The 27,056-nt window shown below is 43.9% G+C and overlaps 1 protein-coding gene across 3 annotated transcripts in view; it reads right to left on the reverse strand.

Annotated features, from left to right (window-relative positions):
- Positions 1-27,056, reverse strand: part of LOC144492972 (chloride intracellular channel protein 2-like) — a 50,434-nt gene that overhangs the window by 11,083 nt on the left and 12,295 nt on the right. For all 3 annotated transcript variants that reach the window (XR_013497657.1, XM_078211702.1, XM_078211701.1), the window contains exons 2-5: positions 20,324-20,648; positions 15,739-15,848; positions 10,838-10,963; positions 3,566-3,672 (exon numbers count right to left, since the gene is read on the reverse strand). Coding sequence is in view for 2 of the 3 variants with exons in the window: in XM_078211702.1 (XP_078067828.1) it covers positions 3,566-3,672; positions 10,838-10,963; positions 15,739-15,848; positions 20,324-20,377 (397 nt within the window). In the remaining variant the exon portion in view is untranslated. The remainder of the gene's footprint in view (positions 1-3,565; positions 3,673-10,837; positions 10,964-15,738; positions 15,849-20,323; positions 20,649-27,056) is intronic.

Below are 27,056 nucleotides of genomic sequence, written 5' to 3' on the forward strand. Positions count from 1 at the left end.
ATTAGTTACCAGGCAATCCCCTTACTGATATCTCTCCATTACAGGAGAAGCCTCTTTAATGTGCGCAGTACCAAAAGCCTTTCAGTGACCTCCCCCTCCTCTCCTCCTCTGAGAAATCCTTGGAAGACACAGTGCCACATCTTCTCTCTTCTCCCAGCAAACACTAGCACTTCAGCAGGGTTCAGTAGGCTGGTCAGAGCTCATGCACCCACTGCTGGGGGTACTTCAAAATCACATGTGCAGATGTTGGAGAGTGTGGTGGAGCAGGCAGTCAGAGGCTTGTCTGGGATGTTCCAGAGATTGATTCTGAGTTGGTTGATGAGCCTCTGGGCTCATCTTTAAAGTGGCAGATGCTGCAAGCTCGCATGCAGTCTGTAAAGGTTTGACGGGTGTACCATTGAGGTTTCATGTTGTGGTCTGGATGGCTGAGATGTCCATCCAAGCTATGAGCACTGCAATCTTCAGAGCGCCAAATGTTCTCAACAGACAGTTGACTGGCCTGGAGGGGCACACAATAATCAGGATGCACTCTGACCTGCACGCCATTGGCTTGGCTCTGAGCTTAGGGGCTCAGACCCAGGCCGACAGGGGGACTGGTCGTCCATCCAGCTCCAGCAACCTCGTTGGTTGGCAGGGGGGACCAACCAGTCCTGTTGGGGGGGGGGGGGATGGTGAGCAACAGCTGCCTCCATCTGAAACTTCTGTCATGGCAGCTCTGGTGGGAGCGGATCTCCTCCACCTCAACTATAACTGCGGTGATTAAAGTCTCAAATGCATCTTTGCAAGAGTCTCCTGGAATGGCCTGCCTTTCCAAACCACAACCGCACAGAGGACACTCACCAAAGTCATCCAGGGCAAGTGAGGTGGCAGAGATTAGACATTTCTCTCCAGGACAGCTGCAAGCAAGGGGGAGCACTCGCCAGAGCACTTGTAAATGTGTTGGTAAATACCCATATTAGTCACGAATGAGTGCACATGAGTGAGGTCATTAATATTGATGCTGTTACACCTTGAGAATCGTGGAAAAACATCAAATTCACATCCCTTCATGTTGGTGTTCTTATTGATTGCTGTGGCTGTGTGATTGGTGTCTGAAGAAATCAAAGGTTAAGAGCGGGCAGAAGGAATCGTGGTCTCGTGTGGGGTGATGGAGGATGTCTGGATATAAGGGCCACAAGACTTTCTCACTGCAACTGAGAAAGTGAGGGAGGAGATTTGGTCCATTCTGTAGCTGTGGTGCAAGAAGCTATAGAAACCTTTGCTGTATTAAAGCATCTCTGTTCTCATGGCCATCCACTCAATCATGGCCGGGGACAACACTGAACTCAGAGAATTGGCCCACATCTGGCCTGTCAGCATCCTCCAGAATATCTCCTCTTTGTACGGCAATGTTATGGAGTGCACAACAACCTATGACCATCAGGGACACACGTGATGTTGTGCACCTTCAAATCTGTCCAGGCATTGGGAGCACATTGTTAGGAATCTGATGGTTTGGCCCACTATGACCCTAGTGCTGGCATCGCTCATGTACCTCCTCTCTGCATCAGATCTTGGCACCCCCACAGGCATCATTAGCCATAATATAAGTGGATAGTCCTTATCACCTAGTAACCATCCCTCCAATCCAGGCAGGCCAATGGAAAGGTTCCTAAGGAAATAAGCATTGTGACTGCTTGTCAGGTACCTGGCACACACCAGCTGCACATGGATCGAGTGGAAGCGCTTTCTGGTGATGAAGGTTCATGACTGTCTCGCAGCAGCTTTAATAGCTGCATATGTGCAGTTGATGGCTCCCTAAACCCTGGGGAAACCTGCAATGAGTGCAAATCCTCGGGCTCTAACCATATGCCTTTGGACCTCCCGCATGAGGGAGATGCAATTCCTGCCCTTCGGAACATCACACCTGTGATTCAATGGTGTGCATGGAATTAGCCTGTTACAAAGAAGTTTAATTCTACTGTCACTTTTAATGTGATAGCCATCAAGTGGCCTCCAAGGCAGTTGGATGATATTTCCCCTGAGCACATCTCACTAAGTGTTGTCATAGTCACCCTTGAAAGCCTGAGTCTTCTTCTACACTGAATCTCACTCAGTTGCAGGCAGCTAAATCTCTGCCTCTATACCCTTGGGACGGCATAGGTTCACCTGCGCCTCCGCAGAGGGTTTTTGAGGTCCCCCTGACCCTTGGGGCTTGGTGCTGCTCTAACCCCTTTGTGAGGAATCACAGCATCCTCAGCCTCCCTTTGTTTCCTATTTCCTCTCACCTTTCCCCTAACTCCTCCTCCTAACCCTACTCTTCACCTCGCTGGCATGTGTCTCTAACTGAGACCACGATCTCCATGTGTCTCAGATATTTTTCAACCCTCATCCCTGGGTAAAGGACAGGAGAATATAAGATCAGGAGAGCCCTCTGAATCCACCTCATGAAACAAGGATCCTCTGCCCACTTCAATGAGCCATCTCCGCAGTCAATGGAGTTTGAATTATCAAGCTCTGGTCTCAGCTATATCGAAACAAGTTGGCCCATGAAGAAACAGATTCTCCTCCAGTTGTGAATCTCCCCCCTGGAAGTGTACCTTTTGCCTTTTGACCAGATTATTGCAATGAGACAGGCTGTTAATTACTTGAATTAGGTTTTCAATATAATGCAGATGGGTCCCTGACTTTTTGACTGGTCCAGTTATCATTTTGTTGGGAACTGGCGTGGTGACATCATAAACACCATCATCACCCTCCCCACCCCATCCCCAATACGCTTTTAAATGGCAAACATTCCCAATCTGGGAGCATATTATTCAGTCATGTGTGTTTGTATGTGTGTTTGATGTGCCTGTGTGTGTGTCTCTGAATGTGTAGTGTGTGTGTGTGTGTATGTTTGTATTTGCATGCGTACGTTTACTTGTGTGTGTCTATCTGTGTGTGTGTGTGTACGTGTGTATGTACGTGTGTGTAGTGTGCCTATGCAGTGTGCATGTGTGTGTGTGTGTTTATATTTGCATGTGTATGTTTACTTGTGTGTATGTGTGTGTGTGTATATGGGTCTGTGAGTGTGTCTGTGTATTGATCAGCGCGCACCATCAAGCTGTATAACACTAGCTCAATTAATAATTTTAAATCTGAGATCAATATATTTTCACTAGCCAAGGGTATTAAGGGATATAGAAACACAAAGAGTGAATAGGCTGTTGTCATCCTGTTCCTATTCTCCCATATTAACATCAATAATATGGTTATTGAAAGTTTACCTCGACCATAACTACTTCCAACCTCTCAGAATACCATTCCTTCAAGATATGAAGATGTTTATGTTTGGGCTCCTAAACCCAATGTCTCCTTTTATTATTATAATACAAGGATTGATTGATTTTAAATGGAATAGGTTTTCAGTTACATTGATGCAAATGAATGACACTCTATTGGGGCGGGGGTAACAGAGCATGGTGTCTCAGCAATTAATTTATTTCGCGTAAACCCACACGCACCAATTTAATTCACATTCCACCCTGTCTGCAAACACAGTTTGGAATGCTTACAACTAATTCATTGTGGTAGCAGCACTTACTTTCATTGGCATCTTTACTTGTGTTCTTGATGTATGCTGAAAATTTGGCAAAGATGTCACTGCCAGCAGCATAAGATTCTGGCTGTCGTGGAGTGAGATGTGGGTATCTGATGGAAAGAAGATAACATGAACTTTCTTCTGTGTATGCGCATCCATTTTGTGTAAAAGATTCAGGCCACAGATTAATAAGAACATTCCATAGTTCCAAAGGACCTATTCAATTTATAACATGGATTTGAGTCCCAAGTTTTATTTTCCCATTCATCCAGGAATCAAGCCCAGAAATGGTTGCATTGCTGGTTCAGGAAGTCTCAGCTACTTGCAATCTATATTAGTGACTTAGAAGAAGAGGTAGGGAGGAATGTGTCTAAGTTTGCTGTGAATGCAAAACTAGGTGTAAATGTAAGTTATGAGGAAGACCCAAAAGAGGCTGCAAAGTTAAAAAGACAAGATAAGTGAGCGGGAAATAAGATAGCAGATGGAGTATAATGTGGAGAAATATAAAGTTATTCGCTTTGGTTGTAAAAATGAAAAAGCAAATTTTATTTAGAGCATATGAAACTTGTAAATGTTAGTGTTAAGAGAGAAAGACGCGGGTGTACTGAAACAATGAATTCAAAGTTAGCATGCAGGTACAGCAAGCAATTGGGAAGGCAAAATGACCTGTTGGCCTTTATTGCAAGGTGATATGGAGTACAGGAATAAGTGGGTCGCACCACACCTGGAATACTGTGTACATAAGGATTTACTTGCATTTGATGCAGTACAGCAAAGGGTCACTAGATTGGTCCTTGAGATGAGAGAGTTGTTTAATGATGAGAGACTGAGTACATTGGGTCTTGGTTAACTAGGGTTTAAAAGGACGAAAGGGATTCTCATTGAAACCTACAAAATTCTGAAAGGGTAGATAGACACTGAGAGATTGTTTCTAAAGCTGAAGAATCCAAAACATGAGAGCAATGCCTCAAGATAAGGGGTTGAGATGAGGAGACATATCTTCACTCAAAGTGTTATGAATTTTTTAGAATTCCATACTGCAGAGGGCTGTGGATGTTCTGTCACTGAATATATTTCAGGCTGGGATAGACAGAGGTTTGGTCTCTCAAGGAATCAAGAGATATGAGGACAGGCAGGAAAGTGGTGTTGAAGCCCATGATCAGCCATGATTGTGCTAAATGGCAGATCATTTGGTGAGCCAAATGGTCTATGCCTTTTCTTATCTCTTGAGATCTTGTGTTTTTGTGCATACATACATTTCTCTACTTTGTTTCTCACATTGGAAAACAACAGAATTCCTTATTCCCAAATTCACCATTGGATATTTTCCTTTCCCCACTTTCCACCATACCCAAATTTGAGCAAAAACCTTCCTTTGACTGGCTCATCATATTTAAATAGTCCCAGGAGTTGGGACTATGTAAACTGCTGTAGTTCTCACTAGTTCTCTGTCTTGCCCACCACAGCACAGCTAGCTCTCGGTAAAAATGGAAGGGAAGTGTCCACATTGCTTGTGAGAGTAGTGGGAAGGTCACCACAATGACTCAAGAACAGCTTTTTCCCTGCTGCCGTCAGACTTTTGAATGGACCATCCTTGCATTAAGTTGATCTTTCTCTACACCCTAGCTATGGCTGTAACATTACATTCTGCACTCTCTCATTTTCTACTCTATGAATGGTATGCTTTGTTTGTATAGTGCGCAAGAAACAATACTTTGCATTGTATGCTAATACATGTGACAATAATAAATCAAATCGAATCAAATCAAATGATTGCATGAAGTAAGGACATGAAGTAAGGACCTTCCTGCAGCCATTTCTCCTTCTCTCGAGCCTCCCTCATACTAGAATGTGTTTCACATTCTCAGAGAATTCTTGAACTGTAACTTTGTACAACCCGATCGACTTGGTGATTCTGAATGAAACACAGACATGAATATCAAGCAGTTTGACAAAGTTCAAGCTGTGACGTAAACTCTGCTTCTCTCCCTGCAGATGCTGCTGGAACTGCTGAGTATTTCTGGTAGTTTATGTTCTTATTTCAGATTTCCAGCATCCTCATCTGGTCTGAATTAGATGTGGGTCATCGGCGTCACCATTCATGTACCCTTTATACATGATCAAAGCAGTCAGCTCCTGCTCCATCAACACTACCAGATTGTTTTCTCTTTCCCCCAGATGTACATGAATGAAAATCCAGCTTCCAGCTATTATTATCATCAGTAAACAATAAATGAAGAATCCCTTTAGTCACAGAGTAATGACAGAGCACTGACTCCAATTTGAATGATCTTTCATTAAGTCTCAGGGCTGCTGGTTATTTAAATTTTCCTAATTCGCTTGGATGAGTTTAACAAGTTTTCTTCTCCATTGAATTATGTTCATCCTGACCAAGTGATGCTGTTCGTTTCATTTTCTTTTAAACCATGCTTTCAGCCAGCTTAAACACACTAACATTTGAGACCTATTGTGGAGAACCTTTGATTTGCATAGCCCCTTTGCTTTTCCAGCTGATGGAAAACGAACAATGGTGTCAATTTCATTCCAATTAAAATGCCCAAAATATACCCATCAGGTTTTGCCACCTCACATGTGAATGTTAAGTGTGAAGAAGTGCCCATTCAAAGGTTTAATATGCAAAGTGTCGACCTACATGGCGGTATATTTAGGCTGCTTCAATTAGATTGATAAGAAGGCAATAAGTCCACATGAATTGAATGTTGTTGCTGGCCCCATTGTGCATTCATGTGACTCTCCGGTAGAAAACCAAAGTTTGGTTGACGGGTAGCTGGGGTCAAATGTGCCTGGGCTCTCACCTGTCTTAGCACCTGAAATAGTGTGTCACAGCCCCAAATAAAACACTGATATCATTGCAGAAACTGGTTTTAGGGTATAGCAATAGAAATATTCGCTACAAAATGTAATAGCACACAAAAGGATGGAACTGACGAATCAATTCCAGACTCTCACGAATCAATTCCAGCCTCCCGGACTGCCTGGATCCACTACAGTTTGCCTATCGCCGCAACAGGTCCACAGCAGACACCATTTCCCTGGCCCTGCACTCAACCCTGGAACACCTAGATAACGAGGACACCTATGTCAGACTCCTATTTATTGACTATAGCTCAGCCTTCAACACTATTATTCCCACGAAACTCATCTCCAAACTCCGTGGCATGGGCCTCGGCACCTCCCTCTGCGACTGAATCCTGAACTTCCTAACTCACAGGCCACAATCAATAAGGATAGGCAACAACACCTCCTCCACGATCATCCTCAACACCGATGCTCCACAAGGCTGTGTTCTCAGCCCCGTACTATACTCCTTATACATCTATGACTGTGTGGCCAAATTCCTCTCCAATTCGATTTTCAAGTTTGCTGATGACATCACTGTAGTGGGTCGGATCTCAAACAATGACGAGACAGAGTATAGGAATGAGATAGAGAATCAGGTGAACTGGTGTGGCAACAATAATCTCTCCCTCAATGTCAACAAAACAAAGGAGATTGTCATCGACTTCAGGAAGCGTAAAGGAGAACATGCCCCTGTCTACATCAATGGGGACGAAGTAGAAAGGGTCGAGAGCTTCAAGTTTTTAGGTGTTCAGATCACCAACAACATGTCCTGGCCCCCCCCCCCCCCCCCCCCCCATGCTGACACTATAGTTAAGAAAGCCCACCAATGTCTCTACTTTCTCAGAAGACTATGGAAATCTGACATGTCAGCTATGACTCTCACCAACTTTTACAGATGCAGCATAGAAAGCATTCCTTCTGGTTGTACCAGAGCTTGGTATGGCTTCTGCTCTCCCCAAGACCGCAAGAAACTACAAAAGGTCATGAATGTAGCCCAATCCATCACACAAACCAGCCTCCCATCCATTGACTCTGTCTACATTTCCCGCTGCCACGGCAAAGCAGCCAGCATAATTAAGGACCCCACATACCTCAGACATTCTCTTCCACCTTCTTCCATTGGAAAAAAGATACAAAAGTCTGAGGTCACGTACCAACCAACTCAAGAACAGTTTCTTCCCTGCTGCTGTCAGACTTTTGAATGGACTTGCTTTGCATTAAGTTGATCTTTCTCTACACCCTAGCTATGACTGTAACACTACGTTCTGCACTCTCTCGTTTCCTTCTCTATGAACGGTATGTTTTGTCTGTATAGCGCACAAGAAACAATATTTTTCACTGTATGTCAATACATGTGACAATAATAAATCAAATCAAATCTTAAAGTGTGGAAGGAGAAGCCAAGGTAAAACCTATGGCCTACATTATAACAATAACTAGTGTTCATTGTTTTCAATACTTTGAGTTGGATAGGTAAGAAATACACTATATAAATATATAACCAAACATATGGACCAGATCTTCCAAGCAGGACCGGAAACCTTGGCCGCGATTCTCCCATCCCCACCCGCAACGTTTCTGGTGGGTCGGGGTGGGAGATGCGCGTCGCCGGCCTTGTTCCAGAACTTTCGCATGCGTCAGGAATGCATGCGCATCTCCCAGAGTCGGCAAACAGCCGCAGGCCAGACATGCTGCAAACTGGCAGGAAGACAGATTAGTAATTTGAATATTTTGTTAATATGTTTAAAATGTCTTACATTTCATTATCAGGAACTTAGCGGTCCCAATTAAATCTCCCATCCCGCCAGGGGTACTTCATTCCGGCAAAGTTTAGAGTAGCTCCCCACATTCGGGGAACTAGCGGGAGACCCCACCGGAATGAAGGGGGGCAATCTGGGTACCCCAGGGGGTCAGGCGGGGGTGGGGGTGCCCCCTGGGCATGGCACCCTAGCAGTGCCAGCCTGTGCCCTTGGCACTGCCCATCGGGCACGGGCAGTGCCAAGAGGGTGGGGCCTATTGTGGGCAGGTCCGAAGGGTGATCGGTGGAGGTGGGGGGGCCTGCCTCCCGGGGGTGTCTGACCCCGGGGGGTAAGCGGGGGGGGGGGGGGGGGTATCTACCAGGGTGAGGGGAGTGGGGGGATCGCAACTGCTGGGGTGGGGGGGGGGAGTGGTGGGCTGGACATTGGGGCACTCTTCGGGGGGGGGGGGTAAGGGCTGGCTCAGGAATTGTGTGGGGACTGCAATCAGGCTGTGGGAGGGGGCTGGAGGGGCAGCACAGGGGGGTGGGGGGGGGAGGGGGGGTCCCGGGCTGGCCAGTGATGGAGCTGGCCAGCAAACGGGGAGACTGACAGATCGGGACCACTGCATAGGTCCCACCCCCCTGGGTTTTTAATCATATTCACGATTGTGACCTCTGCAGTGCCCAGAGTGGGGAGATTCGAGCGAGAAGTTGAACTGACAAAACAGCTGGGATTTAGAACAGTTTTCCTGCCAATTCAGCGCTTTTGGGAGAATCACGGCCCTTATTTTCAACGCTGATCATTCCTCCACCGACATTTCAGGGTGGTCTTTCAATGGAACATCCTTCACATCTGACTCAGTGGCGCAAATCTCACCACTGGAACACAGAGAATCTATGCGGCTCCAGGGTCCCGGGTTCGATTCCCGGCTCGGGTCACTGTCTGTGTGGAGTTTGCACATTCTCCTCGTGTCTGCGTGGGTTTCCTCCGGGTGCTCCGGTTTCCTCCCACAGTCCAAAGATGTGCAGGTTAGGTTGATTGGCCAGGTTAAAAATTGCCCCTTAGAGTCCAGAGATGCGTAGGTTAGAGGGATTAGCAGGTAAAATATGTGGGGGTAGGGCCTGGGTGGGATTGTGGTCGGTGCAGACTCGATGGGCCGAATGGCCTCCTTCTGCACTGTAGGGTTTCTATGATTTCTATGATTTCTATGCGGAAAACAAACCCCCTTTTTTTTTTACTGCACTCACTTCTATATTCCGGTAAGGAAAGAATTAAAAATCCCAAAGCTATTTTAAAAACAGCTACGGAGACAAGGTAAATGTATATAATGTAGGTGGATAAGAAGCTGGTATGGGTAAGGGTGTTGGGTGAGTAAAAGGGCACAGTGGCAAGTGAGTAGGGTAGCAGGAAGGTAGGTAAGATGGCCAGATGGCAGGTGGGTAGTTTGGTAGGTGGGTAGGGTGGTAATAAGATAGGTAGTGAATGGATAGGTAGATCTAGGGATAATCGGGTTAGGTCAATGGAGAGTCGGGTTGGCTCAGGTGGGACTTGGTAAATTGGGTCAGGGGGGTCATGGGGATAGTCAGGGACGTCGGGAGGTGAGTTGGGAGTCAGTTACCGAGTTACATAGGTGTTGACCAGTGCCTGAATATTTTGGATTTTTAAGGAACACATCTCCACTGACTCCAACACCCGCAATGCCACATCATGCTCTCAACGAATGTTGATTGGCGTAAGGCTGGACTTCCAAACTCAGTCGGGAGGAAGTCCCACCTCAGCCAGTCAGATTGGCCAGCAACTCGCCAGTCCCTCTAGGCACAGCACTACAGTGGCCAAAAGAGGAGTTGCAAGGAGCTGCCTGGAACAAAGTCACAGAACCCAGAGAAGAACTGGGGTCCCAGGGCACAGAGGGCGGGGAAAGTCTGAGGGTGCGTGAAGGGGGTCAGTTGGGTCTCAGGGAGGTCCAGAGGTGACTGGGTCTTCAGGGGAGGGTGCTCCAAGTCAGAAGGGGGCTTCTGATGGAGGTGCCCCACCCCCAACTCCCAACCTTCCCGTCTGAGATTGAACTTTGGTTTTTCCGGCCTTCCCCCCACCCCTGAAAAACTCCCCTAAAAATTGGGGGAGAAGGTTCTTAAGTGCCAATTAACTGGCCTTATCAGGGATGAGTGGGCTTCCTGTCTAAGACCCTGCTCGTCCCAGAATGAACTCACAACCAGGTCGGGGCTCGCTCCCTGATCCTGTTCAGCTTCTCCTCGTTCCCAAACTCAAAAGTTCTTTCTAGCCTGATTGGCTCCTGGTTGCTAAGCAACAGCCTAGTTGTCCTTTAATACCTGCTTGCTTTCTTGTCGTAAACTCTCATTACCACACAGGCACCTGAACCAAATTGAAGTCATTAACCCTTTCAAATACAGAACCATGAAAGTAAACTTACTTAAAGCTACACATTATTCCTAGTATCAACAATACAAATACAGATTATTTAAATCAACCTCTATTTCCTGACATCTTTGATCTCTAGTTTCCGTTCTTGCCATTTGCCCCTCTTGTATCCCGATGTTTCACCTCTCAATCATTGCCCAAACCATCGAGGAGGAATTTACTGGTCTTGATAACTGAACTGAAGTTACTTTTTCATAGTTACAGCAAAATTCCTAATATGGTCTATATTTTATACCTGGGTGGCGCAAGTGTCTCCTCAAGAAACTCTTCAATCTTGATGAAATCAGTTTTCAGCTCTCCATTGAAGACAAGAAATGGAGGATTGGTGCCCGGGGCCAGATCTTTCAATTCTTCTGGTCTCCTGTGAGGATTAGAACTGTTGTCAGTAAAATAATGGAAATACATGATTGCAACATTTTATCTTATTAAAATAAGGCAGGATCTGACCAAGGTTGACTGGGTCAAGTTCCTTGTGGGAAAGTCTATGGTGGAGCATGTGGGGGAGCATACAAAAAGGAACTGGGGAGAGGTCCAATATGTTCTGTATAGGGAGAAATGTAGGTACAATATAAGTTCAGGGAACCCTAGATGTCTAGGACAATTCAAGACTAGATAAGGAAGAGGAGAAAGGCTTTTATCAAGTACAAAGGGAGCAATTCAGCTGCGACCCGAGAAGAATTTAGAAAGTGCAAGAGGGAGCTTAAGAAAGCAATTAGCAGAGCGAAAAGGAGCATGCGAACAAGATTAGGGAAAAAAAACCTAAGACATTTTATAAGTACATTAAGGGAAAGAGGTTAACCAGGGAAAGAGTAGGGCCTACTAGTGACCAAGGGGGAAATGTGCGTGTGAAACCGCAGGACAGTAGAAGAGTGTTCAATGAATACTTCTTATTGGTCTTCACTCAGGAAAAGGAGAATGTAGGTACAGAATTCAGGAAAAGGGACCATGAGGAACTTGCATATTTTGACATAGGAAATGCTCTGATGGGTTTAAAAATGGACAAATCCCCAGGCCCTGATAAATTGCATCCCAGGTTGCTGTTGAAGGTGAGGCAGAAAAATGCAAGGACTCAGAAACAATTTTTTAACTCCTCTCTGGCTGCGGGGAAAGTCATGATGTGGAGATGCCGGCGTTGGACTGGGGTAAACACAGTAAGGAGTCTAACAACACCAAGTTAAAGTCCAACAGGTTTATTTGGTAGCAAACACCACTAACTTTCGGAGCGCTGCTCCTTCGTCAGATGGAGTGGCGTTTACTACCAAATAAACCTGTTGGACTTTAACCTGGTGTTGTTAGACTCCTTACTGCGGAGAAAGTGCCAGAGGACTGCAGGACAGCTAATGTGGTTCCACTTTTCAAGAAGGATAATAGAGATGAACCAGGAAATTACAGACCGGTGAGTCTCATGTTTGTGGTAGGGAAATCTTTGGAGGAAATTCTGAAAGAGAGAATGAATCGCCATTTGGAAAGGCATGGGTTAATTAGGGATAGTTAGTGATGCGCATCAATTTGACATGAGGCACAAAGCTTCGGTAAAAGAAGGCTTTTATTAACTAACAATGGAACTATCAGAACTTTAACACACTATCCCAGACTGAAGAGGTCCCGCCCGAGCAGGAGGTCTTATACCTCTCCCAGGAGGCGGAGCCCGACTGGGATGTGCCACAACAGTTACAACCACAGGTGTATCAATCCCACCCTAGCCCAACAACAACATTAGAACAACCCAACAACAACATTAGAACAATCCCACAGTGGGAACCAACGATGGTTCACCACAGTTAGCATGGCTTTGTCAGAGGGACATCATGCCTAACACATTGGATAGCCTACTCCCTATAGACAGGGTGGATAGGGAGCAGCTGTTCTCCTTAGTTGAAGTGCCAGTTACAAGGGGACACAAGTTAAAAGTGATGGGTGGGAGGTTTAGGGGGGATTTGAGGAAAAACATTTTTACCCAGAAGGTAGTGACAGTCTGGAATGCACTGTCTGGCAGGGTGATGGAGGTGGGATGTCTCACATCCTTTAGAAAGTAGCTGGGTGAGTACTTGGCACGCCATAACATTCAAGGCTATGGGTCAAATGCTGGCAAGTGGGATTAAGTGGGCATTCAGGACCTTTCATGCACCAGTGCAGACTCGATAGGCCGAAGGGCATCTTCTACACTGTAGTATCCTATGATTCTGATAGTGTTTTTCAAAGATGTGATCGAGTGTGTGGATGAGGGAAATTCAGTTGATGTAGTTTATATGGATTGTGGTTGGTGAAGACTCAATGGGCCAAATGGCTTCCTTCTGCATTGTAGGAATCTATGATTTTAGCAAAGCCTTTGACAAGATCCCACTGAGACAGATTGAGAAGGTTGAAGCGCATGGAATTAGGGAAACTTGGTGAGATGGATCCAAAACTAGCTTAGTGATAGGAAACAAAGGGTGATGGTAAAAAGTTGTTTGAGTGACTGCAGGCTGGTCTTCAAGGTTCAGTGCTGAGACCCTTGTTGTTTGTTATATACATAAATGATATAGATGTTAGTGTGGGGGAATGGTAGGCAAGCTTGCAGAGGACACCAAGATTGGTAGGGTAGTTAATAGTGAAGAAAAAGGTTACAGGAAGATATAGATGGGTTGGTCTGATGTACAGAGCAGTGGCAGATGGCATTTAACCTGATAAGTGGGAGGTGATGCACTTTAGAAGAAATAACTAGACAAGGGAGTATTTTATGAATGACAGGCCACTAGGAAGCTCAGAGGAACAGATGGATCTTGGGGTACTTATTCACAGATCCCTGAAGGCAATAGAACATGTAATTAGGATAGTTAAAAAGGCAGATAGGACACTTGCTTTTATCAGTCATGGCATAGAGTATAAGAGCAAGGAGGTAGTGTTGGAGCTGTGCAGAATGTTGGTTAGGCCATAGCTGGAGTACTATGTGTAGTTCCGGTCACCTCACTATAGGGAGGATGTCATTGCACTAGAGGGGTACAAAGGAGATTCACTAGGATGTTGCCTGGGATGGAGCATATAAGGAGAGACTGGATTGACTTGGATTGTTTTCTCTAGAGCAGAGAAGGCTGATGGGGGGACATGATTGTGGTGTATAAGATTATGAGGGAAATGGACAGGGTTAATAGGAAGCAGCTGTTCTTCTTGGTTGAGTGGACAATCATGAGGGGTACAGTTTTAGTGTAAGGGGCAAAAGATTCAGAGGGCAGCACAGTGGCACAGTGGTTAGCACTGCTGCCTCACAGCTCCAGGGACCCGGGTTTGATTCCCGGCTTGGGTCACTGTCTATGTGGAGTTTGCACATTCTCCCCGTGTCTGTGTGCGTTTCCGGTTTCCCCCCACAGTCCAAAGATGTGCAGGTTAGGTTCATTGGCCATGCTAAATTGCCCCTTAGTGTCTCGGTATGCGTAGGTTAGAGGGATTAGTGGGATAAATATGTGGGGTCTAGGTAGGATTGTCGGTGCAGACTCAAGAGGCCAAATGGCCTCTTTCTGCAGTGTAGGGATTCTATGATTTTATGATTTGAGAAAACATTTTTTCACCCAGAGGATGGTGGGAATCTGGATTGCACTGCCTGGGGAAGGAGTGGAGGCTGGGAACATAATAACCTTTAAAAAGTATTTGGATGAGCATCTGAAACATCATAACATTTGAGGATATAGGCCAAGTGCAGGAAAATGGGACTAGTGTAACTTTAGCGGTAGTTATTGTTGCAGATTCGATATACTCGATTTTCTGCACTGTATAACTGTATGACTCTATAGCATAATGTAGAAATAAGATTAAGGTGGGGTGAACTTTAAAATCCAAAAGAGGGTGGATTAGAGTCAGATCAAATGCGAAAATTTTTAAAAATCTGAACGCTGACCTAAACCTGCCCACCTCTGTCTTAAAGTAGGTGAAATAGTTAGTGTCAGCAACTGATGTTCTCCAGGAGAGGCGTTGACCATTTAAATATTTTAATGTGGCTAGTGGCCTCCAATTTAACTTGTTTTACAAGTTTAACAGTGGCTGACAGATTTCCAGGGCCTTGTGAGAGTGGACACATTTGGAAGGAGGCAAGGAGAAATGTGATGAGGAGGTAAATGGCATTTATAGCACTGCCAGAAGGAGGAGGAGTGCTTCCAGTCTCTCCCCCCTCCCCACTCCCCTCCCCCTCCCAGTTCCTCCACCATAACCATAAATATACTTAACCCCCATGGTCAGGGATTGGACTATCCAGGATCAGATATCTGAAACTTTCTATCTTGGAATTGAACTCCCCCCAACCCCTGGTCTCCTGTGGTCATGGATCAGATCACTTCAGATCGAACCCACCAGGGTCACTGATTGGCTCGATGAGCTTCTGGAGCCTGTTCCAGAGCCCTCCTTAGCCAAATGACAGTCAAGCCTCTTAATCAAGCTGATTTCTAGGCGAGGGTTTGTCAGGACAAAAAGCATAAACAATGGAGTTAAAACTCGATGACATGCAGGGAAAACTTGGGCATTCCTTTTGACCCCACCACTAACACGCTCCCAGTCTCGATCTCCATATCTCTCCCCTGTCACTATCCAAGGCATTTTGTCTCAGGTACAGAATAAAAGTCTCCTCTCACTGACTGTTAGCAGTGACTGGCGATGTTCAGAGATGCCTAATTTCAAAATCCTGAGTTGTAGAATCCCTGCACAACAGTGCTCCATGAGGCAACAATCGTCAGGGCCTTTAGAAATCAGGACAACAGAATGAACACTGGAAGCTATCAGTCCTGTGGGAGGCTGTGTTCCAAGGAATCTGGGTGGAACCCAGCTGCAAGCACACTCCAATTCCTTTAAAATAACTTTCTCATCACAAGTTTGAATTATGCTGCAATGATGCACAACTGCCTGGGCGTTGTCAAACATTTCCTCAACAATTAAAATTTTCCGAACATGACTATATGAGCAGTTTAAAAATTATACTAACTGTGGCCTTAATAAACACAAGAGTCACCAGGTAAATGAATACTAACTATTCACCTTGGCTCAATTTTGGAGCAGTACAGGACACCCCTTTTAATCTGCCATCCCTTGCTCACAAATCACAGAGGGCAACAGGTTTTCTAATAGAGTCTAAAGTAAAGTATTAAATGCCCTCCCCAGTTCTCTGGACCTTACTTTCTCATATCCACCGTCGTTACATTAAAGACAACTCCTTTCAGCCATAGAACCATGAAGAGACGTTGGCAGAAGGGGCAGTTTCCTATGTTCTCTCCATCGAAACCAGCCTGGGTAAGAGACGAATAGCAGAATCTTAGGTTCTTAATAAAATAGTCCACAATATTGTCTTTTAAAAGAATAATGAAAGAGACTGAACATTATGTTGAATACATCATTGAAGAGAAAACTGAGGATGATTTTATAACTTCAGTCGTAGGGGATGACTAGAACAGTCTAGTTTGAACTCTCTATTTAGCTATTCGCAGTGCTATAAAGTTAGTGGGAAAAACCTTACATTTATATAGCTCTTTTCTCAAGCTCAAGATGATCCAAAGCATTTCCAAGTCAATAAATTATAACCAGGACTTTAGGATTTTTAGATTGGTAATGTTAAATAACATGAAATTTGCAAGTGCTTGAAAATTTCATCTCAGACTCCCTGTTTCTCAGATAGTACACAAATTCGTTAAAGGGTTAGATTGCTTGGAATAGGCAAGATGTAAAAATGATTAAGTAATGGTCTCAATTCAGTGATCAAAGTCAGTAACTAGCAATGACATTTGAAATTCAAAAATACATTAAGAAGTCTCACAACACCAGGTTAAAGTCTAACAGGTCTTGGACTTTAACCTGGTGTTGTGAGACTTCTTATTGTGCCCACCCCAGTCCAACACCGGCATCTCCACATTAAAAATACAAAACACATTAAAACTTAATCATAGAAAAAGAAAATCATAGAAACCCTACAGTGCAGAAGGAGGCCATTCAGCCCATCGAGTCTGCACCGACCACAATCCCACCCAGGCCCTACCCCCACATATTTACCCGCTAATCCCACTAACCTACGCATCTCAGGACTCTAAGGGGCAATTTTTAACCTGGCCAATCAACCTAACCCGCACATCTTTGGACTGTGGGAGGAAACCGGAGCACCCGGAGGAAACCCACGCAGACACGAGGAGAATGTGCAAACTCCACACAGACAGTGACCCAAGCCGGGAATCGAACCCGGGACCCTGGAGCTGTGAAGCAGCAGTGCTAACCACTGTGCTATCTCTTACTTTTTTTTCCCAGGGTGGAAAAGTGAACTACAAGAGGGCAAAGGTTCAAGGTAAGAGGGGAAAGTTTAGGGCAGACGTGCTGGGAAAGTTTTTCACACAGAGGGTGATGGGGGTGCCTGGAATGCACTGCCAGTGGAGGTTGTGGAAGCAGGCACGTTGGCAATATTCAAGGTATATCTTGATAGACACATGAAGGGGCGGTGAACAGAGGGCTAGAAGCTATGTATGGGCAATACGTAGTGGGTCTAAATAAGGATTAGAAATCGGCACAGGCTTGATGGGCCAAAGGGCCTGTTCCTGTGCTATATTGTTTTTGTTCTGATGTTAATGCTGCTTGAGAAATACAGCAAAGTTAATATTAATTTCCAAATGAATAATTCACCGATTATCTCAGTCACTGAAGAGTTGGGAATCATTGCTGGTGATGTCAATTCATAAATATTTTCTTACCAAATCTCTCTCTCCAGTACTATAACAGAGGCACTAACAATTTATTTTTATGTCTTTTTAGGGATGGAGAAAATACATTGCTGCATATTTGAATTTGAACACTCCACTTAGAATTTCTCACATTTTTTTGCCATTTGACTTGTGCTAGTATATATCTGAAATAGCATTTAATTTTCAAAGTGCTTGAAGCTTCATTTTCTGACACCACTGTTTTTTTTAGATAAGGCATCCATCACAGGGGTAACAGCCAAACTTCACCATCAGGAAATGACTGATAAAGTTCACTGATGACTTCTCAAACGTACACTGTCGGAACACAATCAGCAGAGTTTAGAAATGAGCTTCTTACCCTGTTAGTCCTTTGAGGGTATGTTTATACTGGTTAGAATCCAAGCTAAATGCAGATTCTCTCTTGCTTGGCTCCTATTTAGGAGAGAATACTGCACACACCTAGATGCACACTTAAAGCTGACTCACAAAAGTTTGAAATGTATGTATTTGGAGGGTGAGAAGGGGAGAATACCAGTTAAGGGTTGGTGGGTTTACAGTGTAAGAAGTCTCACAACACCAGGTTAAAGTCCAACAGGTTTATTTGGTAGCAAATACCATAAGCTTTCGGAGCACTGCTCCTTCGTCAAATTGCCTTTAATAAAAGTAAGAGATTAAGTTTTAATGTGTTTTGTATTTTTAATGTGGAGATGCCGGTGTTGGACTGGGGTGGGCACAATAAGAAGTCTCACAACACCAGGTTAAAGTGCTCTGAAAGCTTATGGTATTTGCTACCAAATAAACCTGTTGGACTTTAACCTGGTGTTGTGAGACTTCTTACTGTGTTCACCCCAGTCCAACACCGGCATCTCCACATCGGGATTACAGTGTCCAGAGAATCCTTGACCCTCTTAACAGAAAGAGTTGCATTTATATAGCACTTTTCATGACCATCAGCTGTCTCAAAGTACTCACTTTTGAAGCATAGTCACTACTATAAGATAGGAAGCATGGCAACCAATTTGCACACAGCAAGCTTCCACAAACAGCAATGTGATAATCACCAGATAATTTGTGATATTGACTCGGGAAAACATATTGACAAACTCACTGGGGAGAACTCCCCTGCTGCTAAATGACCATGGGATCTTTTATATTTACTCAAGCAGGCAGTCGGGGCCTCCAGTTAACATTTTATCCAAAAGACGGCATCTCTAACAGTGCAGCACTTTCTCGGTACCGCACTGGAGTGCCAACCTTGATTTTTACGCTCAGGCCCTGGAGGGTTATTTGAATGATGTGAATCATTCATGTAAATTGAGTTTGTGTCTTTATATGCCCTGTTTGTGAACAGAATTCCCACTCACCTGAAGAAGGGGCTTGGGGCTCCGAAAGCTTGTGTAGCTTTTGCTACCAAATAAACCTGTTGGACTTTAACCTGGTGTTGTTAAACTTCTTACTGGGTTATTTGAACCCAGAACTAGCAATTCACAAGAAAGAGTGTTTCCAATTGAAGTACAGTTGACACCTTTACTTCACTTGAGAGGCAGCTCAGCGTGTGACTCTAGACTTTAGACTGCTAATTTAACATCTAGAAGTCACTTCATACTAAACCTGCAGCATAAATGTTCCAAGATGCGAAACAACAAAATAGGGGTAAAAATGAACAATTAAGTGGCTATCGCTAATATTGCTTGAGGCATATACTAGCACAAAACCAAATTGTCAGAATGCTGAAGCAATAATTCTTTCTTGAGCTTCAGATCCAATAGCGTTCATACAACAAGGCCATCATCTGAAATCATCTACGGAATGATTTGCGCATTCTTTGCTACATATTGTTTTGTGTGTGATATGTGAGAGCTACACAGTCTTTGTAGGACATTATATAATGACAGGAGTGATTTATTCAGTTGAAGCCACATCCTCTATTGTGATGATTTTTCTAAAGGCATGTTATTTTGAGGCAAAGAAGATCAATACATGTCTTACAAATCTGATCAATTCAAGTTGCATCTTGGACAAGAAGGCTTAAGCAATCAGGAAGCAGGCAAGGACTGTTAAGTTGGAAAAGAACAAGGGGCAGTCAATGCCTAGTGCAGGATGGAAAAAGACAGGAAAGGGTTATTATATTATGGGAAGTGTTACCTCAGCTAAGTTATAAACATTCGAGGCAATGAAACACAATGAGATGTTCTGTTTTATTATTGGTTTGGCTCCTGTTTGGGTTCAAGGAGTCAGTCCATCCCCCTGCCTTGACCCAAGACCTGGTTCAATTTTAACAATATTTACTTGCCAGGTTCTGTGTTCCTTTTAAAATTGATGGGCGACACGGTGGCACAGTGGTTAGCACTGCTGCCTCACAGCGCCAGGGACCCAGGTTCGATTCCTGGCTTGGGTCACTGTCTGTATGGAGTTTGCATGTTCTCCCCATGTTTGCGTGGATTTCCTCTGGGTGCTCTGGGGGTTTCCTCCCACAATCTGAGAAACGTGCTGGTTAGGTGCATTGACTCAAAAAGGTGCTGGAATGTGGCGACTAGGGGAATTTCATAATAACTTTATTGCAGTGTTAATGTAAACCTTACTTGTGACAAATAAATAAACTTTTTTAACGAGAAATACTGGAGCTAGGTGAACAGATTACACTCCACTTTCCCCTGTCAAATCTTCAATTTGCTTCATAACACTCACGAACAGCAACTTTACTCTCTACTGGCTGCTGTTAGCTTCCAGCCCTACAGAAAGCGAAGTAAATTTCAAGCTTGGCGTTAAACACCCCTAAATGAAAAATAGCTATCATTTTTTGTGTTATTCACACAATTTTTCAGTTTATTTTAATACTCATTGATAGATAGTGTCATTCTAAATCAAGCCACAATTCAGATTTTGGAAAAGAATTTAAGACAAAAGCTAAATCTTTACTTAATTAAATGTTGACATTTAAAGAATAAACTGTGAATGAAAAAAAACAAAATACACTCGTGACCCAACCACAGAGAAAGGTTTTGTCTAATTTTCTATTAAAAATTTCATCTTTATTTTACCTTAATGAAAAGTTCGATGTCTGGGTTTTTCCTGCCAGATCCTTGTTTGGCCATTGCTGGATCAGAGGAATAATCAGCCAAGCAGTCCGAAAGTAAGAAAAGACTTCATAGGTGTCTCAAAGGGAAGAAGATGCACCAAACAAGTATGGAAGCCTCTTTGATTAGCCCACTCTTCTGTGAGTGTTTCTCAAGGCACAGTCACCTCAGCAACAATAAGCCTCCACAAGGCACACAAGAGTTTTGCTTTCTCTTTAGTCTGGGTGTAACGTCCTGCCTGTCTTAACACTGTGTTTCCCTCAGTAGAAATCGGAGGGTGGTCTCTAACCTAACAAGGCAGAAAGCAACAACAATGACACAGCATTATTGCAATAGTATTTACAATAAAATAGAGGAATAAATTTGAACAGCAGCAAAAAAAAGCACCAGCAGATGCGAAAAGCCAACAAATATAAAAATATATTCCTATTAATACGTGTTATTGTTAACCTCTGTAATCAGACACAGACATATAGAACAGAAGCAACCATATAAATTTCAGAGTCTTTAAGGCTGATTATATTATAGTCTGTAAATACTCTAGCTGTCAAGACTTTGGCACCGGAATTGGCAGCAAATGCTACATCGAAGTTCCCGGATATAGTCTGTCCCATTGGCTCGACATGCCAACCAGAGGTGTTGGCACAGCAGTACACTATTGGGAGGGCTCTGGGAATTTTCAACATTGAAACCAGACCCCATACTGATTCATGGAATCAGGTCAAGTAAATCTCTGTGGATTACCATTTATTGCCCTCCCTCAGCTAATGAATCAATATGCCTTCATGCAGAACATCGCTTGGAAGAAACACTGAGGATAGATTAGGGGATTTCAGTGTCCATCACCAGCGCAGCACTAGCACTGCTATTGACCAAGCTGGCCCAATCTTTTAAGGCACATCTGAAGTCTGGGCTTGTGGCAGATGGAGAGAGAACCAATACATAGAACAAACCTGTTGACTTAGTCCTCACCAGTCTACCTATCACAGATGTATATGTCAATGAGAGTATTGGTAGAAGTAACAACTTCTTGGACCTTGTGGAGATGCAGTCCCATGTTAATACTAAGAATACCAAACTTCATTTATGTGTGGCACTACTAATGTTTTTAATGGGATAGATTCAGAACAGGTATAGCAAATCTAAACAGGCCATCCATGAGGCACTTTGTGCCATGAGCAACAACAGAGTTGTACACCCCATGAACTGTAACCTCATGGTCTAACATATCCCTCACTCTGCTATTACTATCAAGGCAGTCAAACAACCCTGTTCAATGGGTTGAGAAGAGAATGCCAAGAGCAACATGAAGTGTACTTGAAAATTAGGTGCCAACCTAGAGAAGTTACAGAACAGGACAGGACACGCATGTTAAACAGAAGAAGCAACATGCTATAGACAGAGCCAAGTGATCCCACAACCAACGGACCAGATAAAAGCTCGGCAATCCTGCCAGATCCAGTCATGAATGGTGGTGGGCAACAAATTAACTAATGGGTGAAGAAGGCTCTGGTAATGTCCTCATCTTCATAATGGTGGAGTGCAGTGCATGAGTGGCTAATACAATGCTGAAGTGTTTACAACCATCTTCAGCCCGAAGTACTGGTCTCCTCCTGAAATCTCCACTATCACAGATACCAGTCTTCAACTAATTTGATTCACTCCATGTGAGACAAGAAATGACTGAGCACAATTGATACAGGAACCCCAGCAACTTTGTAGTTATAGTACTGATGACTTATGCTCCACACCTCGTCAAGCTCTTCCAGAAGAATTACAACATTGGCATCTAACAACAGTGTGGAAAATTGCTGAGGTACTTCCTGTCCACAGAAAGCAGGACAAATCCAATCCAGCCAATTACCGGCCCATCAGCCAATTCTCAATCATCATGAAAGTGATGAAATTGTTGTCAACAGTGCTGTAAGGTGGTACTTATTTATCAGTAGCCTGATCGCTGAGACTCCTTTTATTTGGGTTGTACCAAGCCTACTCAGCTCCAGACCTCATTACAATCTTGATCGACATTTGTCAGAAAGCTTATTTCAACAGATGAGGTGAGAATGACTCTTTCTGACTTACGAACATCATTTGACCCAGTTAGACACCAAGGCATCTTTATAACATTTCAGTCAATGAGAATCAGTGGGGAAATGTCAGCAGGATGGAGCCATATCGAACACAAAAGAAGATGGTTGCGGCTCTTGGAGTCCAAACATCTCTGCCTCGGGAATTCACTGCTGTAGTTTCTCAGGATAGTGTTCTAGGCCCCACCATGTTCAGCTTCTTCATCAATAATCTTTCCCCCCCTCATAAAGGCAGACCTGTATTTGCTGATGATTGCACATTATTTAGTACCATTTGGATTTTCTCATGCAGCAAGACCTATCAGCATCCAAGCCTGGGCTGGTCAGTGGTAAATAGTTGTGCCACACAGTGACCATCTCCTTCACATTCAGTAAATCTCTCACCATCAATGACCAGAGACTTAACTGGACCAGTCACTTAAATACTGCATCAACAAATGCAGGTCAGAGGGAAGGAATTCTGCCTCTCAACATCTTGTCCACCACCCACAAGGCACAAGTCAGGAGTGTAATGGAATACTCTCAACTTGCCTGAATGAATGCAGCTCCAACAACAAGCTCAACACCATGCAGCCCATTTGATTGTCCCCCCATCCATTACATTCATATTCTTCATGACCAGCACATTGTGACAGCAGTGTGTGTCATCTATAAGATGTACTGCAGCAGCTCACCAAGACTCCTTCAATAGTACCTCAAGCACTTATGACCTCCAAAAGGATAAGGGCTCCACCCCTATGGTCACTTGCAAATCACAAACCATCCTGACTTGGAAATATGTCATGGTTGCTTCAATGTCAGCCCAGTAGTTCTTTGGGAATACCTTCACCACACCGCCCAAGAAGGCTGCTCACCACCACCTTCCGAAGGGCAATTTGGAGATGTGCAATATATGCTGGTCTTGCCAATGATAACCACATTCTGTAAATGATTGAATAAAGAAAAATAATTTATATAGCACCATCTCATGACTGCAGGACACCTCAAAGGGCTTTACAGCAAATTGAATTATTTTTGATCAAAGCAAATTACTGCAGATGCTGGAATCTGAAACCAAAAGAGAAAATGCTGGAAAATCTCAGCAGGTCTGGAAGCATGTTTAAGGAGAGAAAAGAGCTGATGTTTCGAGGCCAGATGACCTTTTATCAAAGCTTTGACAAAGGGTCACCTGGACTCGAAACGTCAGCTCTTTTCTCTCCTTACAGAGGCTGCCAGACCTGCTGAGATTTTCCAGCATTTTCCATTTTGAATTATTTTTGAAGTGAAGTCACAGTTGTAATGTAGGGTATACATTACAGTTGGTTAATATGCGTCTATATCCCACAAACAGCAATGTAATAATGACCAGATGACCAGCTTTTTGGTTGAAGGACAAATATTGACCAGAGCTCCCCTGCTCTTTATCAAAATAGTGCCGTGGGATGGATCGGGTCTACCTCAGTGTACTTTTACTGATGCAAATTTAATTTTATAAAAAGTAAAGCAAAATGCACAGCATAGTATGTTGCAAGTTAGAAACGATTGGTATGCCTCATCAAAATGGAATTCCTGACCTAAATCTTTCCAAACTAATAAGAAACATTACAATTTCTTGAAATATCAAACATCTTTTAAGTTATTATATAGGGTTGATCATATCTACCCCATCCCATTTCACACTCCATTTAAGTCAAATCCAACATTTGGCCCAAATCCACTATGTTCTTACTCAGCGGGGTAGGTTAAATCCAGGACTCAAGCTTCTACAGTTTCCATAATCATGCAACAGCGTCACTGTAACACAACAATCTACAATTTAATACTAGAGGCATTATCAATCTTAAAGTTATTTGCCTCTCTGGGGACCACGCATAGGTATGCCACAGTCCTCTGGAGAATTCTCCTCAATGCCAGCTATTCTCAAAGGTTAGAACATAATAAGAACATAAGAAATAGGAGCAGGAGTAGGCCATCTAGCCCCTCGAGCCTGCCCCGCCATTCAATAAGATCATGGCTGATCTGACGTGGATCAGTACCACTTACCCGCCTGATCCCCATAACCCTTAATTCCCTTACCGATCAGGAATCCATCCATCCGCGCTTTAAACATATTCAGCGAGGTAGCCTCCACCACCTCAGTGGGCAGAGAATTCCAGAGATTCACCACCCTCTGGGAGAAGAAGTTCCTCCTCAACTCTGTCTTAAACCGACCCCCCTTTATTTTGAGGCTGTGTCCTCTAGTTTTAACTTCCTTACTAAGTGGAAAGAATCTCTCCGCCTCCACCCTATCCAGCCCCCGCATTATCTTATAAGTCTCCATAAGATCCCCCCTCATCCTTCTAAACTCCAACGAGTACAAACCCAATCTCCTCAGCCTCTCCTCATAATCCAAACCCCTCATCTCCGGTATCAACCTGGTGAACCTTCTCTGCACTCCCTCCAATGCCAATATATCCTTCCTCATATAAGGGGACCAATACTGCACACAGTATTCCAGCTGCGGCCTCACCAATGCCCTGTACAGGTGCATCAAGACATCCCTGCTTTTATATTCTATCCCCCTCGCAATATAGGCCAACATCCCATTTGCCTTCTTGATCACCTGTTGTACCTGCAGACTGGGCTTTTGCGTCCCATGCACAAGGACCCCCAGGTCCCTTTGCACGGTAGCATGTTTTAATTTGTTTCCATTGAGATAGTAATCCCATTTGTTATTATTTCCTCCAAAGTGTATAACCTCGCATTTCTCAACGTTATACTCCATTTGCCACATCCTCGCCCACTCACTCAGCCTGTCCAAATCTCTCTGCAGATCTTCTCCGTCCTCCACACGATTCACTTTTCCACTTATCTTTGTGTCGTCTGCAAACTTCGTTACCCTACACTCCGTCCCCTCCTCCAGATCATCTATATAAATGGTAAACAGTTGCGGCCCGAGTACCGATCCCTGCGGCACGCCACTAGTTACCTTCCTCCAACCGGAAAAACACCCATTTATTCCGACTCTTTGCTTCCTGTCGGATAGCCAGTCCCCAATCCACTTTAACACACTACCCCCAACTCCGTGTGCCCTAATCTTCTTCAGCAGCCTTTTATGGGGCACCTTATCAAACGCCTTTTGGAAATCCAAAAACACCGCATCCACCGGTTCTCCTCCATCAACCGCCCTAGTCACATCTTCATAAAGATCCAACATGTTCGTCAAGCACGACTTTCCCCTCATGAATCCATGCTGCGTCTGATTGATCGAACCATTTCTATCCAGATGCCCTGCTATCTCCTCTTTAATAATGGATTCCAGCATTTTCCCTACTACAGACGTTAAGCTGACCGGCCTATAGTTACCCGCCTTTTGTCTCCTTCCTTTTTTAAACAGCGGCGTAACATTAGCCGTTTTCCAATCAACCGGCACTACCCCAGAATGCAACGAGTTTTGATAAATAATCACTAACGCATCCACTATTACCTCTGACATTTCTTTCAATACCCTGGGATGCATTCCATCCGGACCCGGGGACTTGTCCACCTTCAGTCCCATTAGTCTACCCAGCACTGCCTCTCTGGTAACATTAATCGTATTAAGTATTTCTCCTGCTGCCAACCCTCTATCGTTAATATTTGGCATACTATTTGTGTCCTCCACCGTGAAGACCGACACAAAAAACTTATTTAAAGACTCAGCCATATCCTCATTTCCCACTATTAACTCCCCCCTCTCGTCCTCCAAGGGTCCAACATTCACTCTAGCCACTCTATTCCTTTTTATATATTTATAAAAACTTTTACTATCATTTTTTATATTAATTGCTAGCCTAGCTTCATAGTCTATCCTTCCTTTCTTTATCGCTTTCTTAGTCTCTCTTTGTTGTTTCTTAAATTTTTCCCAATCACTTGTTTCTCCACTATTTTTGGCCACTCTGTACGCAGCTGTTTTTATTTTAATACTCTCCTTTATTTCCTTCGTTATCCACGGCTGGTTCTCCCTTTTCTTACAATCCTTGTTTTTTGCTGGAATATATTTTTGCTGAGAACTGAAAAGGATCTCCTTAAAAATCCTCCACTGTTCCTCAGCTATCCTACCTGCCAGGGTAACGAAGGTTAAACTTTCATTTTCTATCTCTTGACTCTGGATGCCTCAGTCCCTTGTACTGCTTTATTTTTCAATACTTCTAAGCTCGCTCTGCTGGTTGCTTTCTTTGCCACAGCTGTGAGCACCACTGTAGATTTGGTTGTGGGACCACATGGCTCTATCTATAGCACGTTGCCTCTTCTGCTTAGCATGCATGTTGTCCTGTTCTGTAACTTCTCTAGGTTGGCACCTAATTTTCAAGTACACTTCATACTGAGGTCAGAAAACTCCAGCCCATGTCTCCAGTTCTTTAGTTAAGTAAGCCCAGCTACCCTTTTATGGCTCGATACCTTCCATTCTGACTTTATTAAACAAACATGTGTCACCTTCTGAACTGCTGTCTCCTTTAGGTGTTCTGGAAATCTCCAAAGCTCAGAATTTTAATTACCTTACATTTACAACTTTAATCTTCCCAGAACTAAAAGTTATCTTTAAAATATTAACATGATCTATGAAATAGATAATTGCAAAATGAGTTATCTTCAAAGAGCATATCGGTTTC

The sequence above is a fragment of the Mustelus asterias genome, chromosome 4, assembly GCF_964213995.1.
Source record: "Mustelus asterias chromosome 4, sMusAst1.hap1.1, whole genome shotgun sequence".
NCBI lineage: Eukaryota > Metazoa > Chordata > Chondrichthyes > Carcharhiniformes > Triakidae > Mustelus > Mustelus asterias.